At 40.5% G+C, this 14619-nt stretch overlaps 1 protein-coding gene across 1 annotated transcript in view; it reads left to right on the top strand.

Moving 5' to 3' along the window:
• LOC114066347 (homer protein homolog 1-like) overlaps positions 1–14619 on the top strand; it is a 49919-nt gene that overhangs the window by 18413 nt on the left and 16887 nt on the right. Inside the window, exon 3 of the mRNA XM_027900955.1 lies at positions 10684–10815. Coding sequence (XP_027756756.1) covers positions 10684–10815 — 132 coding nt within the window. The remainder of the gene's footprint in view (positions 1–10683; positions 10816–14619) is intronic.

Below are 14619 nucleotides of genomic sequence, written 5' to 3'. Positions count from 1 at the left end.
GCAGAGGGTTAACCACGGACAGTAAGGACTGTAACACAGAATGGGTTTCCTGTCAGGAATGCTGACCTGTTGTGTTTGGACATGTGTGGCTATGTCCAATCATGAGTTGTTATGTTAGTGATAAACCAATGGTGCGTATACGTGTGTTATCCAGAACTGTATAAGAGTAGCAGCACTGTTGTAATAAAGAGCTAGTATCATGAAACCGTGTCATGATCCCGCCTCGACCCGCAACAGTGCTGTGCTTTGCATTAGTAGCCAGAAAGGTTTTGATAACACACCAGTGTTTTGGTTACTGGTGAACAGCACTGGCACAGCATCAGCATTGTCTCTTAATACTCCTCTCCTGCCCATCAAGGGCAAGATCCTGGGAGGGTACACAAGTAGGTCAGTTGACCCAAACTAACCAAAGGGATATTCCATACCATATGACAGCAGGTCAGATATAAAAGCTAAGGGAAGGAGGAGGAAGGGAGGAGGGGCATTCGTTATTAACAATGTTTGCATCCAGCCAAGGTCAACTCACCACAAAAGTTAAGAAGGAAGCCCCTGGCAATTACTTGCCTGTCAGTCTCACTTCAGTGCCTGGTAATGGAGAAGGTTATTCTGGGAGTTCTTGAAAAACAGTTGGGAGACAACACAGCCATTGATCACAGCCAGCACTGGTTCACAAGGCACAAGTCCTCCTTAACTAATTTATTTCCTTTTATGACAAGGTCACCCATCTAGTTGACCAAGGGAAGCCAATAGATGTAGGTTATTTGGAATTTAGCAAAGCTTTCAATACTCTCACAGTATCCTTCTGGACAAAATGTGCAGCATGCAGATAGAGAAGTCCATGATATGTTGGGTGAACAATTGGTCCAGGAAGCCTGTTCTGAGTTCGCTTTTGTGTAGCCATCCCATGTGGTCAGCTGATGTAGTGAGCAGTCTCAGCTGAAAACGAGTTGGGTTTTATGCTGGGTTAATTTACAACCAGATATGCCACTGTCATGGCAGCAAATGCCAGTCCTACAGGTTTTAAACCTGCCTGTTGCTCGGAGGTCATAAGTTCCTGTCCTCAGAGTCCTGGTTCTGCACTGAGGAAGCTACATCTGTAACAAAATTACCTGCACTCTCAAATCTGTGATATGAGTTCAAATTAATTAAGCAATGGATGGAACTAGGGCTTAAGCAAAGAAACATAGCTAGAGCTTGAGGTAGGAGGAAGACTCTTTTCTACCCTGTCCTTTGAATAAATAATTTCAAGCATGTTACTTTTGACAGCTTCCACACTGTCATAGGTTTTCTTGTTCTAAAAAAAAAAAAAAAAAAGAAACTAAGCAGGAAATTTTTTCCTCCTCCATGCCCCACTGTAAAAGAAAGATGAATGGAGTAGGTTAGTTTGCCTTGGGTGATTCACCCACACAAAAGAACTAGCCAGCAGATCCACATTTCAAGCTGATGGTCCTCAAAAGTCTGTGGGGAGGGGTGAGGAGTTGTTTTTCTTCTTTCTTTCCCTCTCCTGGGAAATAGGACACACTTCTTTTTTTTGCCTTAACTGAGGCAAGGTGTGGGTTGGAAAAGCTCCAAGGTTGCTTTGTTCTCATCCTGGCTGTCTGGCTGTTTTCTGGCTCCAGTTTGCCTGCGCCCTGTTCTGCCTCCAGCACGGACCTGCTTGGACTTCATCGGAGAGGAATTTTTTGGGAAGGAGGTCACCCTTTTTCCCTCCTCTGCTCCCGTGTTTTGGCAGCGGTTTTGTGCACATCGACAAAAAAGGGAAAGTCACACAGCCAGCTGCAGACAGTGTGAGTTTTCATGGGAAGAATCGCGTTTCTCCTCTTTCCCCTTCTTGGTGTGGGAGGGAAGATCTCCATTTTTGGCTTCTCCTGCACACCGGGGCCCTCACGCAGAGACCACCAGAGCCCAACAGCGCCCCCTGTTGGCCAACACAGAGCACTGCAGGCTCTGCACCTCCAGAGATGCAACAGCACCCTCTGCTGACTGTGGTTAGAATTTTGCCAAAAAACCACAAAAAACATACTGAACTGTTTACCTTTTATTTTTCAAAGGGGATTTTTGAGTATAGGATCATTGTTCAGTTGGTTTTTTTGTGTTCTTTTGTTGTTCTGCCAATATACATATATCCTTTAATAAAGGGCTGTTATTTTTTCCTTTCTCCGCGCTTCCTCAATTGGAGCCTCCTGATTTCAGATTTACAATTGCTTAGAGGGAGGAGTTTTGGTCTTCCTCATAACTCATCCTTCTTAGCAAAACACTTCTGTCTCAATTAACTGAGATACACACCAAGAGAGATTGAACATTAGGTGAACTTGCACAGCTCTGTTCTGGACTTCCACCAGGTTATTTCAAAAGGAGGACTTCCAGGCACTAACAATACACAAGAAGGCAAGCATACAAGAAAAACAGAGTTCCAGAACACCTCCTTTTTGAGAAGTCCACCTCTGCTGTCTCACACTAACTCATCTATGTGGTATAGACAGATGTTTCCCATGAGGTCAGTTGGAGGCCTTGGTGCAAGTGCAAGCCTGCTGGCTTTATTTGGGCCCTCAACCTGTCAGAGACTGAAATGGTTAATAGCTTAAACATTGTTAAGATCACCAAAAGACTTTTGTCCACTGTAGCAAACTGCAAAGAAACAGTTGCTCATCTACTGAAGCCCACCCCTCCCTGAATATGCCTACTAATTTGGACTGAGAAAGGACCTTGAGATAAATTGGTACTATTGTCCAGGTCAAAGGAGAAGAATGTATCCACAAGTGTAAGAGACTGAACTGCTAACATTTGACCACCTGCAGTAACCACGGAGTGCTGTAAGACACTGGTGCTAATGGCTCAAACAATTGGATGGCTGCTTTGCTAGTGCTACACAGACTGACCTCCCAGGTGCAGAAGGGTGTGCATACCTGAAGCTACAAACTGGATTTCCAGATAAGGGAAGAGGCTGATAAGAGGCAAATCCTACAAGGTGGGAAAGTCCTTCTTATCATGCCGATATCCTCCCTTACATGATGACTCAACTGCGAAAACCCCTCTGGAGAGCATCAAAGTCATTCGCACTTAGCCTGAGCTATTCATCTCAGATGATGGACCATAAAGGAACGGCATTGGAACGGCCTACCCAAAGAGGTGGTGGATTCAGCATCCCTGGAGGTTTTTAAAAAGAGATTGGATGTGACCCTTAGTGCCATGCTATAGTAATTGGAGTTGGATCAGGGGTTGGACTTGATGATCTTGGAGGTCTTTTCCAACCCAATCTATTCTATGATTCTATGATTCTATGATTCTATGATTCTATGAAAGGGCCTTGATTGATTCAACTATGCTGAAGTAAGACAGCTGCAACATCTTAGAAGGCTTCAAAGACTCATGAAATTCCCATTACATCATCCAGGGGAGGTACAGGGGGCATTTCTACCTAGCCTTTGCACAATATAAACCCCATGAAATGGGAGTTTTGGGGATTCCCCCCACACTTGACAGATACAGTCTGCAACCACCAAAAAGACCAGAAGAAGAGGACCAATGGGATGGGAATCTATGGAGTGGTGATATCTTTTTTCCTACTTAATCTGTTTCTCTGACACTTTCTTCCCTCCCCCCCCTTTCCACTATATCTCTCTCCTTTCTTGAACCCCTTATTTACTGTTAAATAAAATCTGTACTATTGACTTCAGAATATGATCTCATTTGCACCTTAATTCAGGCAGAGACATCTCTAATAATTTTAATAATCAGATCGTAACAAAACCATATGACTAAAGAAAGGAGGATGACTGAATTACCAGTGATGTCATTGACCAACTTCTCCTATATGAACCTCTGAGGAGAAGTTTTGTGGACAAGTAATGCTGGAGATGATTCTCTAGTCACACAACAAATCTTGTCGATTCAAATGTAAACTTTAAGGATTCCAAAATTTTCCAGGAGTTGTTCCCAATGGTAGCCAAAACTTGCATTTTGAGGCAAAGGTTATCAGAGAGAACTGCCTGTTTGACATCTTAAGCTACATCCAGGTTTGTTCTTCCAATTTAATGTCAGCATAGTGAAGCTGTCAAAGCTGCTGCAGAAGATGCCAGTTTTGTTTAATTCATATGCACTGTAGTATCTTTGCTTGCCTTTCTACATTACAATACAATGTGTTCTGAACTTTCTTGCAATAGTCCTCTCCCTAGCTTCATCTGAGAATCAGCATATGCACATGGAAGCTGTGGGCTTAGTTGGGCACTCGCCCGTAAATTTTTCAGGCTTGCCTTGTAGAATTCAGAGAAAATTTGATGTTGATGGTTGTGAGACACTGGATTCAAATCTCACTGAATTATATATTCATATGGGTTGGAGCCAAGTCACTGTGGGTGCGTGTGTGGGGGCAGGGAAGGGCTGGGCCTAAGCCTGCAGGCATATGATAAGGCCTGCTGAGAGCATGTGGCAGAGCCAGCAAGCACATGGCCTGCAGCTAACATAGCCACAGGAGCCATGTGGCTGTGCTACCTGTCAAGGAAGGCCTGCCTAGTGGCCCACCCACACCATGCCCCCTGGAGCATTGGCTACAGCACACCTCATTTTGGCCAGGAGAACAGAGTGGTCAATAATCTGGATGTCCTACCTGGGAGGCATGACCAAACTATATAAAAGCGGGAACACAAGGCTCCATGTGGAGTTATCTCTTTTGATTGCCACCCTGTGAGCCATCAGATTTTGGTGGTAACTATTTTTCTCTCCTCTCTCTCTCCTTCTCTCTTAGTTTCTTCCTTCTTTATTTTTTTAATCTGTTTTTTCCTTTGCTCTTTTCTTCTTGTGGGTAACTTAAAACCAGTTAATTCTGTTTTGCTAAAGCTAGTGTATTGATTGTTTTATGGTGGGTGCTTTTGTGGATTCGGCTTTTGTGATGGGTGTTTTAGTGAAATGGGTTTCTTTGGTTATGTTATACCTGTAAAATCTTTTGCCAAAATGCCTGTTTTTCTCACTAAATTAAAAGAAATTTTCTTAGAGAAAGCATAGTAGTGTTTTCTCTGGACATTAATTCAAGGCAATAATGAACCAAAGGCTTTTTAAAAATCTTAAATAAAAGTAACCACTCCGGGCATCTTGTGGCTTAAAATCTGGCATGTTACAATGGTAGCTGTGTTCTAGTGCTACCTAAATCTCAGCAGAAGGAAAGGATGCTAAGTAAACTCCGTGACTACTCACTTTAATATCCATCCAGGCAGCCATCTCATACAAGTAGTATAGTCTGGATTTGACTTCTAGAATATCTCAAGCTTGGGAGACTAGTACTTGGTTCTCCCTTTTTTCTTTTGACACACAGGGTTCACTGCAAAGAGGGCCAGGACCTGGGCTTCTTGTCTTTGGGCTTGTCTGATGTGCTTCCAGAGGACTTAAAACATCATAAACAGACAAATTATTAAAAAATCTGCTATTGATGCTGACGTATTACTGAATACACTGGCCACTGTATGCATGGCCTGCACTGAATGGGCCAATGCAGCAGTAGCCATGGCTGCAGTAGCTGCCATGATTACTGCAGAGATGATAAAAGCAATTAGCCATCCAATGATGATTTCTTGATTGTGTTAACAGTTTCATTAATTTACTGTGTCCTGCATCATCCTCCCAACTTCTGGTTAGGTTCACTGGGAGCCACAGTTCGGCTCTTCTGCACATGGGAACTTTTAATGATAAATTGAGAGTAGATATGCTTTGATTTGTGATACAACTAAAATAATAAGGATTACTTACAGTAATGTCAAAGGTATTGTTAGTCACACGAATCACAACATCAGGTGCGGCCAAGAAATCATATGAGTGAGAGATACACACCATGACTGAGTCATTATACCAGTTAGTAAGTTAGTAGACATAGTGAATTATCCCTAGAATATTTTCTTCCATGTAACATCCAAGATGGCCTTGCGCTGCTCAGCATTCACTGGTTTCCTCCTGGGAGTCTCTGAGGGACAGCCTCTGCATCTGCAGAATTGGATTGCATGTCAGGTCTGTCCCACTCATGATAAGGTTTCATCAAATGTACTGGAAGCCAGCGGGGTCCTGCAGGAGACAAAACACAAGCATATCCCTTCCCCGTACTAACAACTAGATAGGACCTTGTCATTAGGTATGTTCTTGTGGGTTTTTGTACAATACCTATTAATCCAAATATAAAAAAATTAAAGGTAAATACAGCTTTGTCTAATTGCTACGGGGTGTCATATTCCCTCTTTTTTGTTTTAAAAATATGGTTTTTAATACAGAGTACACATTTCTTGCACCTGGGATAGGCACAGGTGATGAGATTATATTTAAGGTTTTGGGGTGAGGGTTTTTTTTTTTCTTTTTTTCTTTTTTCTTTGTTACATTGTTTTCTATCAGTTGTATTTTCAAGGAAGATTTAAACACATATCAAAACAATCTACAAGTACATAATTTAAGACAACAAATAATCTGGCATTGCTCTAGGTTCATGAGAATTCACAAAATCACAAACACTGAGACACAAAGGGTGTAAGCAAAGCAACTTTATCCTAGTACTTGTGATAGCAATTAATACATACCAACCCCTGAATTTCTGAAAAGCCACTGAGCAGGAGAAGGAGATGGATCATGGTACTCGACAGGAGGGGCAGGCAAGCAATGCTCCTTTCAGGGCATTCCCAGGATCAAAGTAGTGTGCATCTCATCCTCTCCCCATCCAACCCAGAACCACCTCTTATATCCCTCTCAAAGAAGTGGAATTTTCCAATTGTGACATCAGCTCACATGTGGCCAGCGCATGAACCAAGATCACGATGGCTTGTGATACCAACTCCGTGCCAACAATGGCTCTGTTGTTTCTTTTCCAAAAGTCAAGTTCCCAACAGTGAAACTATACAATATTTTCCCATGCTACATCAATGAGCACAACCATGGACGAACTAGGGCAGGGTCTCAGACATGACTCAGGTCCCTCACACAGGCAGAAATCAGTCAATCAATCTGAAGTTTTAACATTTTTTTTTCCTCAATTATAGTATTATTCTTAACTTTTTTCTTTAAATCTTGACTATGGCATATGCATGAGCACATCCAATTGTACTCATGTACCTAGGACTAGGTGCTTGTTGGTTTAAAGCCCAAAACACTGTATAAATAACTTCCTTTTTTAAAGTTACCAAGAACAAAGTTATAGGCACCTAAATTACCAAATAGATTCAATGGTTCTGATACAAATATCTCTAATTAAACTTTCAAAGACGGCCAAATAAAGTGAAAAAAAGAACTTTAATTTCAGCGTGTTGGGTGCACCAGCCTCGTGACCAAGTTTGAGCACACTGGGAATGGGATGGATGAGTCCTTTTAAGGTTTCTTGATTTACATAACCACTCCCCCACTCCTCCCATGGTGAGCCCTGCTCCTTTTCTTCCTTAAAAGGTGATATAGGTCTCTTCTTGAATTCGATTGGGTCTCTCGAGGCCGGGTCGCACCTTCCTTCGTCAGTCCATTGGTTGTCTTTCCCAACCTATCATATTTTTTCCCTGTCCTGGCCACATGGTCCCTTGGCAGTGAGCCCAGACTGGTCTCCCTGCCTTACATGCTTTCTGGCCCGCCTTCACACTGTAACTGTAGGTAACCGTAAGCAGTAAGTAACTGTAAGCAGCAGTAACTGTAAGCAGACCTGTAAGCAGCAACAAGTAAACAGCAGTAAGTAACTGTAGGCAGACTTGCAGGCAGCAACAAACAACTGCAAGCAGACCTGCAAGCACCAATAACTGCAGGCAGCTCACCAGTCCCTGACTACCAAATGACTCCCCAACTCCCCAAACAACATGACTTCCAGGCATCTCGACAGGAGGCAACTATGGAAATTCCTGCTTGTAATAAAACCACCTTATTTATTTCCTACAGTTCCAATGCTGCATGTCCATTCTTCAGATGATTCAGATGATTCATGCATCCAAGCTCCCACCTTTTTTTTTCTTCTTCTTTTTCTTTCCCCTTCCTTTCTTTCTCTCCTTCATCCTCTTATTTCGGTTTCATGATTGAAATTCAGGCCCAACACGTTGGCAACCGCGGAGCCCGGAGGTTCGGGGAGGGGAAGCAGGGAGGCCGCTATGGCAGTGCGCAGAGAGGGGCAGAGGGGGGGAAAAGCAGCTGGGCAGTGATTTTTTTCTTGCTGCCACTGCCGTCACAGTGATTCCTGTCCCGCAGGCTCCACTAACGGGATGAAATGCTGGCACTTACTACCTCCATCAAGTTGTGGGTGCTGAAAAAGGGTCCCATAATGCAGGTCGCACGTTGGGGTCACCAGAAATGGCAAATATGGGCATTGAGAAGAAATGGAGCTGCACACCACACAGTTCAATTTCAGGATTTGTCTGCCAATCCTTTTCAGCATTCCCCTTTTATTAGGGCTCCTTTGTAAACAGCACCTGATGTTGTCATTCAGTTAACCAGAATTCCCAGGATCTTGCTAAACTGGTGTTTTGATTCCACACATTCACACTCGTATCATGTTTGTTTTCAGCCACAGGAAAAACATGCAGAGCATGCAGACCATTAAGCTGTGTTCCATTTTGAGAATGCAGCACTCTCTTTATCAAGAACACCAGTCAAGGCCAAAACACTTGTTTTTGATCCTAATTAACTGAATGCAGGTGCTGTTGACTTAACTTGTTCCGACACTCAGTCTCGCTGATGCTGAAGTTTCTCACTGTTACCATCCTGAGAAAATGTTGTTATTGTCTACGAGTCAGCCCTGCTATTCAAAGAATAAGATTTCTTTATCAACAGAGAAGTTGGTTTGGACCCTGTGAATTTTGTTGCTGCTCTAGGATTCTACAGTAATCACTGGCTTTGAACTGCTGAGAGTAAGGCAGGGGTTATGGTTTCATGGAAGCAGAACAAAGCACATGCACACTGATGTTCAAAAGATTCCCAGCTCTGTATTGAGAGACAGTAGGACCCATATTGACAATAATCTTTGGAGCACAATAACTGGCATGTGTCCTGATTTAGGTTGGGATAGAGTTCATTTTCTTCACAGTAGCTGGTACAGTGCTGTGGTTTTGATTTAGTATGAGAATAATATTGAGAACACACTGATGTTTTGGTTGTTAAGTAATGCTTACCCCAAGTCAAGGATTTTTCATTTTCCCATGCTCTGCCAGTGAGGAGGTGCACAAAGTGGGAGGGAGCATAGCTGGGACATCTGACCCAAACTGGTCAAAGGGATATTCTATAGCATAGAATGTCACGCTCAGTATATAAACTGGGGGGAGTTGGCCGGGATGGGCTGATTACTGCTCAGGGACTGGCTGGGCATCAATCAGCAGTTGTATTTTCTTTTGAAAAAACAACTTGTTTTTCTTGAGTCTTAGTCATCTCTCACCCTCTCGATTTAATTGCTATTATTATTATTGTCAATATTATCATCATTAGTAGTAGTAAAATATTTTATTTTGTTTTAATTATTTTAGTGTTCTTATCTCATCCCATGGGTTTTACCTTTTTCTGATTCTCTTCCCCACCCCACCAGGGGTGGGGTGGGGGAGGAATGAAAATGAGACTGTGTGGTACTTAGTATGCCAGCTAGGGTTAAACCACGGCAGCATGCAAGAAAGATTCTTCCTGAACTGTTGTGCTCACAGTGTATACCATTTTCTGGGAAGTTTTAAGGACATTCATTTTCACATGGGTGTTACAGAGCACCTACTAACCAATGTTTTATTAAAAGGGCTGTGAATTATTTAACAAATGTGACTGAAACTCTTAGTAGCACCAGAGAGATGAGAAAGCATGCCTGCATTTCACTTCCAATACACATATCTGGTTTTATGGCTAGTCTTTCTTGTTCATGTTGGCTGGTTATAACTGTAATAACCATCAATTTTTTAGTTAATTGCAACCCATTGGTGCCATTATAAGACTATCCTGACATAGTTTAAGTCAACTGGACAGTTCCCCATCACAGATTTACAATATGTTAGAGAAACTTTAATGTGATGAAAGTACTGTCAAAATCCAAACTTTAGTTGGTTTTAGTGGACCCAGTATATAATCGAATAGAGGTATTTTTTTGTTTATATTAGCAGAAGCTGCATTCTGGAAGGCACACTTTCATTCTGTACATAACAAGAGAAAAAAAATCTATTCTAAGAGTAGCTCTTCTTCTGTAGTTGGTGTATGACTGTTAGTCATGTTTGTGTATATATAAATGAAAAAAGAGATTTGTGCAATGCAAAAGCTTAAAAATAAATTCTGCTTCTTGTTTTATCACTTTTTCAGTGAGTATTGCATATGCAACAGGGGGAAGGAAATGGTGCAACTTAAAATGGATCATGAGAGACATTGCCTTAGGGAACAAAGAAATGCACTTGTGAGACAAAAGACAAACTTCACTAGTTCTTCTGATCTTATTAGCCTATGTGGATGCTTTAAAGGACTCTTTTTTTAGATGCTGACTATTCAATGACTACTTGTAATTGCAGAGATGCCCCTCCCCTTTTGCTCCTTTTACAGAATGTATACCAATATATGCTTTTGTAATTTTAGCTGTGATTGAATTAGAAATTGTTCCCTAGCTGCACTTTTGTCTCAGTGTGCAGAGATACTTCTCTATAATACTGGCATTTTCAAATATTGAGTAGTCTTTTGTAAAAAATCAAATCAACAGAACCCCTTTTTTAACACTATTGCACTTTTTTTCAGGCAATAATTAATAGCACTATCACCTCCAACATGACATTTACAAAAACATCCCAGAAGTTTGGCCAATGGGCAGACAGTAGGGCAAATACAGTCTATGGCTTGGGATTTTCATCTGAACATCACCTTTCAAAAGTAAGTATGACTAATGACAACTATTTGGCCAATCAAATACTTTTGCTGCTTGTATCTTGACTCAGTGCTCACTACTGTTGTTATTTTAAAATAATTTACAATAAATGTTCTGTATCTATCCTTATAAAGTAAAAAGACAAGACTATTGTTATAACACTTTGTTGCCTATGAATTTTAACTGATTGTGGAAAGTAGGGAGATTCAAGTTATCAGTGTATGCTCTTAATTCTTTCTAGGTATTCACTTGTTAGGTTAAGTTTCTCTTCCTTGAAGTTGTTCTTCCATTACAGTTTTTCATTACAGAATTTAAGGGAGTAGACTATGTAGTGTTTCTTCTGTGTTTAGATCTCCTAGAAAACAACTGTTGATAGTCTTCTGATGCATTTTTATCTTTTAAGCTACACCACATTCTCTTTCACTTTTTTGCTGTATAGTGCACCAAATTACAGATATTTCAACATGTGCAAGCTTAAAATAAAGCTAGTGGGAAAAATATTCAATGTGAAAGAAAACTACATTTTCTTGTTGGAATACAAAAGTTGATAGTTTTACTAAAGAAACTCAGTTCCCTACGAATGTTTTTTGTGGTCTACTTGGGCAGGAGGGAAGTCCACCTTAATCCAAGGAAAGCAGTAACTCCTTTTACCTAAACTGATGGTATGGTTCTTGTGAGCACCCTTTCTACAATCCCTATTGTTATTGATACGCCTTTGATAGATGAGTCCAGGAACCTGTAATAGACAGTGGGGTTGTTCTCCAGATGAGGAATTCCATTTTCAGTTTAAAAACATATTTCTACATGAAGCAGATAATTTTCATATTTGAAATACAAAAGATCTGGAAACCCCAATGCAATAAAAATGAATGTATAATAAATGCTTGGGTAAGGAATAATGATTGGCTTTTTATTAAAAAAACACTAAATAAACAAAAAAAATCATACTGGTCCTTTTGAGAAAGTAATTGTCACTGTCTAAGGCTAAGCATGGGACTGTCAGAAAGCCATTAAAAAGAGAACCAGTGCATCTGCTTTATTTGGACAGTATGATACACTTTTAAAGCTTTTTCCTTTCATAATCTCATAGCTTTAATTTCTATGAAGCAACACACCCCCAGGAAATTCTGAATGATATTGAGTATATACATGTACATTTGTGCACATCATTGCTTCAGTGAACTTAGAAACTTTGTCATTTATTGAAATTGATGCGTATGTCCTAAAGGCACTTGTTTGTCAACATGCTAATAACTTTTTTTTTAATATTTCAAAAGATTTAGTATAAATCCTCATTTAGTTTACCTCTCATATATTAACTTGTTTTTCTTAGTCATGGAATGTTTCTTTGGAGGCAAAGTATCATGCTGTAGTCATGCATAGCCTGTGTTTGCTGCCTTTCAACACTGGGTTGTCCTTGTCAGCGAAAATATTTTGATTTTTTTCATCTGTCCTTTCCCTCACTCTTTCCTTGCTCTCTCTGAGTGATGCTTACTTCCTTCTTAATAACAGTTGTTTCAATCCCATTATTTTGCTGCCCTCAAACTGATGTATAAGAGTTTTTAGTATGCCCTTGGCTCAAAACTTTATATTGCTGTTGAAAAAATAATCTGAAAAGCTCCAGTATTTTGTCTTAAGTACATGTTTGATCAGCAGTTAGATTACTGTGATTTATGAAAAATACACAGATTTGTTGAGAAAATTTCCAAGTCAAGGGCCTTTTCATAAGCTTATGGTGATGAATCTTCAGGACCTTTTCAGCAAACTGTTTCCCATGCATTATATCTTAATTATAAAATTGAGACTTTCGTGTGAATTAAAGATGCTGATAAACTCTACTAAAATTCATAAAGGCAAAACTTTTTGTGTTATTCTGAAATTAACAAGCATATTTGATGGAGGGAGAAAAACTTTTGTTTAGATTATAGTCTATTCAGTCACTGGAGTTGGTAGATATATTTGTCTTGGAATCAGAAAAACTGAATTAGAAACCCTGGATCTGCTGTGTAGCTTCAGAGAAATCACATAATTTTCTTCTCTTGTGTCTCTCTTCTGATTACTAACTCTCACTGTCAGGTTTACCAGAGTGCTCATCAGTACACCTAGCATTGTAGCACATGAAATCTAACAAGGTACTACTGGATATTAGTAATAGTGCTAGCAAATAAGATGTATTAATGGTTTTGTTCAGAAACAGGCTGCTTCTAGAAATTGCCTAAAAGGTGATTCTGGAACTTCTTTTCTGTATTTGGTTTATCAAAGTCCCTAAGTGAACAGGCATTTTGTATGCAATTTGTTTTGCAGCAGTGTCTCTAAGCTCAAATTAAATATTTCACATTCCACGTGTTGCCTAAATGGCTGTGAGGAAAAAAAGACTCCAAGCCAAATTAGGTAGGAGATAAGATAAGGATACAAAGGTTTAATGAGCCCTCAAGCTTTCTAGAATAACCCCCAGCGCGCGCTCCCGAAATACAGATGTCCGCAATTTTATAATGATTTTCGCCCAATCCAGTCCAGTCACCACCCAGGTTCTGCCCCTGCCACGCCTCTTGGAAATTGGGTCTGTGGACGTTTTGGGACCCCCTCTTCTTCATCTTCATCTTCCTCGGAGCATGGAATGTCCTTGGAGGCTTTCCAGAATTCTAGGCCTGAAGGTTGTTGGGTCTACAGCTATGTCTTGTTCCGTAGGGTTAAGATGTTCTTTTGCAGTTCTACCTTGAAAAAAAGACTAAACAGGCTTTGGAATTTAGGGAATTGATATGGGAATGGGTAACAGGGGTTTGAGCTGGTGTGTTAAGGGTAAAGGGATAATATTGCTGCTACTCTAAAATCTACATAACTACTTCTAAAATCTACAAAAATTAAAAAAAATCAAAACATCAAAACTCCAAGGTATCAGTCCCCCCTTTAGAGATTGGACAAAACTCAAAAATTTTGTCCAATCTCTACTACTTACTTCTAATCATTTTCCAAAAAGATGACCAACATCTACAACATTGGTTCATGCAATAAGCTATTACACAAACACTAACTATGTACACTACCAATAGAAACAGTTGTTTAATCCAGGTCCAGTTCGGTAACCATGAAGTAAGTTTGTGGAGAGAGTCTCCCAAACCCAATGAGACATTGTCCAGAGATACCTGGTGTAGGATTTTAGTTTGATTCCGAATTGCAGCCAAATCGTTATTAATTCTTCCACTTTGGTCTATGTAAGAACAACAACTGGTGTTGATAACTTTACACACGCCTCCCTGAGAGGCTAGCAAGATGTTAAGAGCCAGTCTGTTTTGTAGAACTACACGAGACAGACTATGGACCTCCTCTTGTGGAGCTGAAATTGCCTCTGAAGCCTGATCTTGAATGTTTTCGATTACAGCTGAGATGTTAACTATTGCTTTTTCCAATTCACTCACCCCTAGAGATGGGATCATGGCTCTGACTATACTGTGAAAGACTGTGGGACGCTCAATAAGGGGATTGTTTGTCCTCTTCATTCTTTTCAGATAAGTTCTTTCCCATTCCTCTTGTTCATCAATTTGGTCAAAGATTGTTATGTTTGGAATTACAGCCCCTAGAGCACAGACCCGATCTTTATCAAGGGGCAAAACTTTCCAAGCCTCCTTTTCACAAATCCAGTACCACCCTGAACCATGCGGGGGAATTAATCTCAAGGGGACTTGTGCCAACCTTGTTACAATTTCCAGGCCTATTTCTTCTGTAGATTTATTTTTATCACAGTAAGGAGGGAGAATGATTGTTCCTGTAGCATTAACAACCATGCAGGGGACAGTATAATTGTCCTGGTC

Source organism: Empidonax traillii, unplaced genomic scaffold (assembly GCF_003031625.1).
Source record: "Empidonax traillii isolate 1590-97213 ecotype Southwest subspecies unplaced genomic scaffold, ASM303162v1 scaffold759:size305195, whole genome shotgun sequence".
NCBI classification, from domain to species: Eukaryota; Metazoa; Chordata; class Aves; order Passeriformes; family Tyrannidae; genus Empidonax; species Empidonax traillii.
Note: the sequence above shows the minus strand (reverse complement) of the source record. Positions and strands in the feature narration are given on the sequence as shown.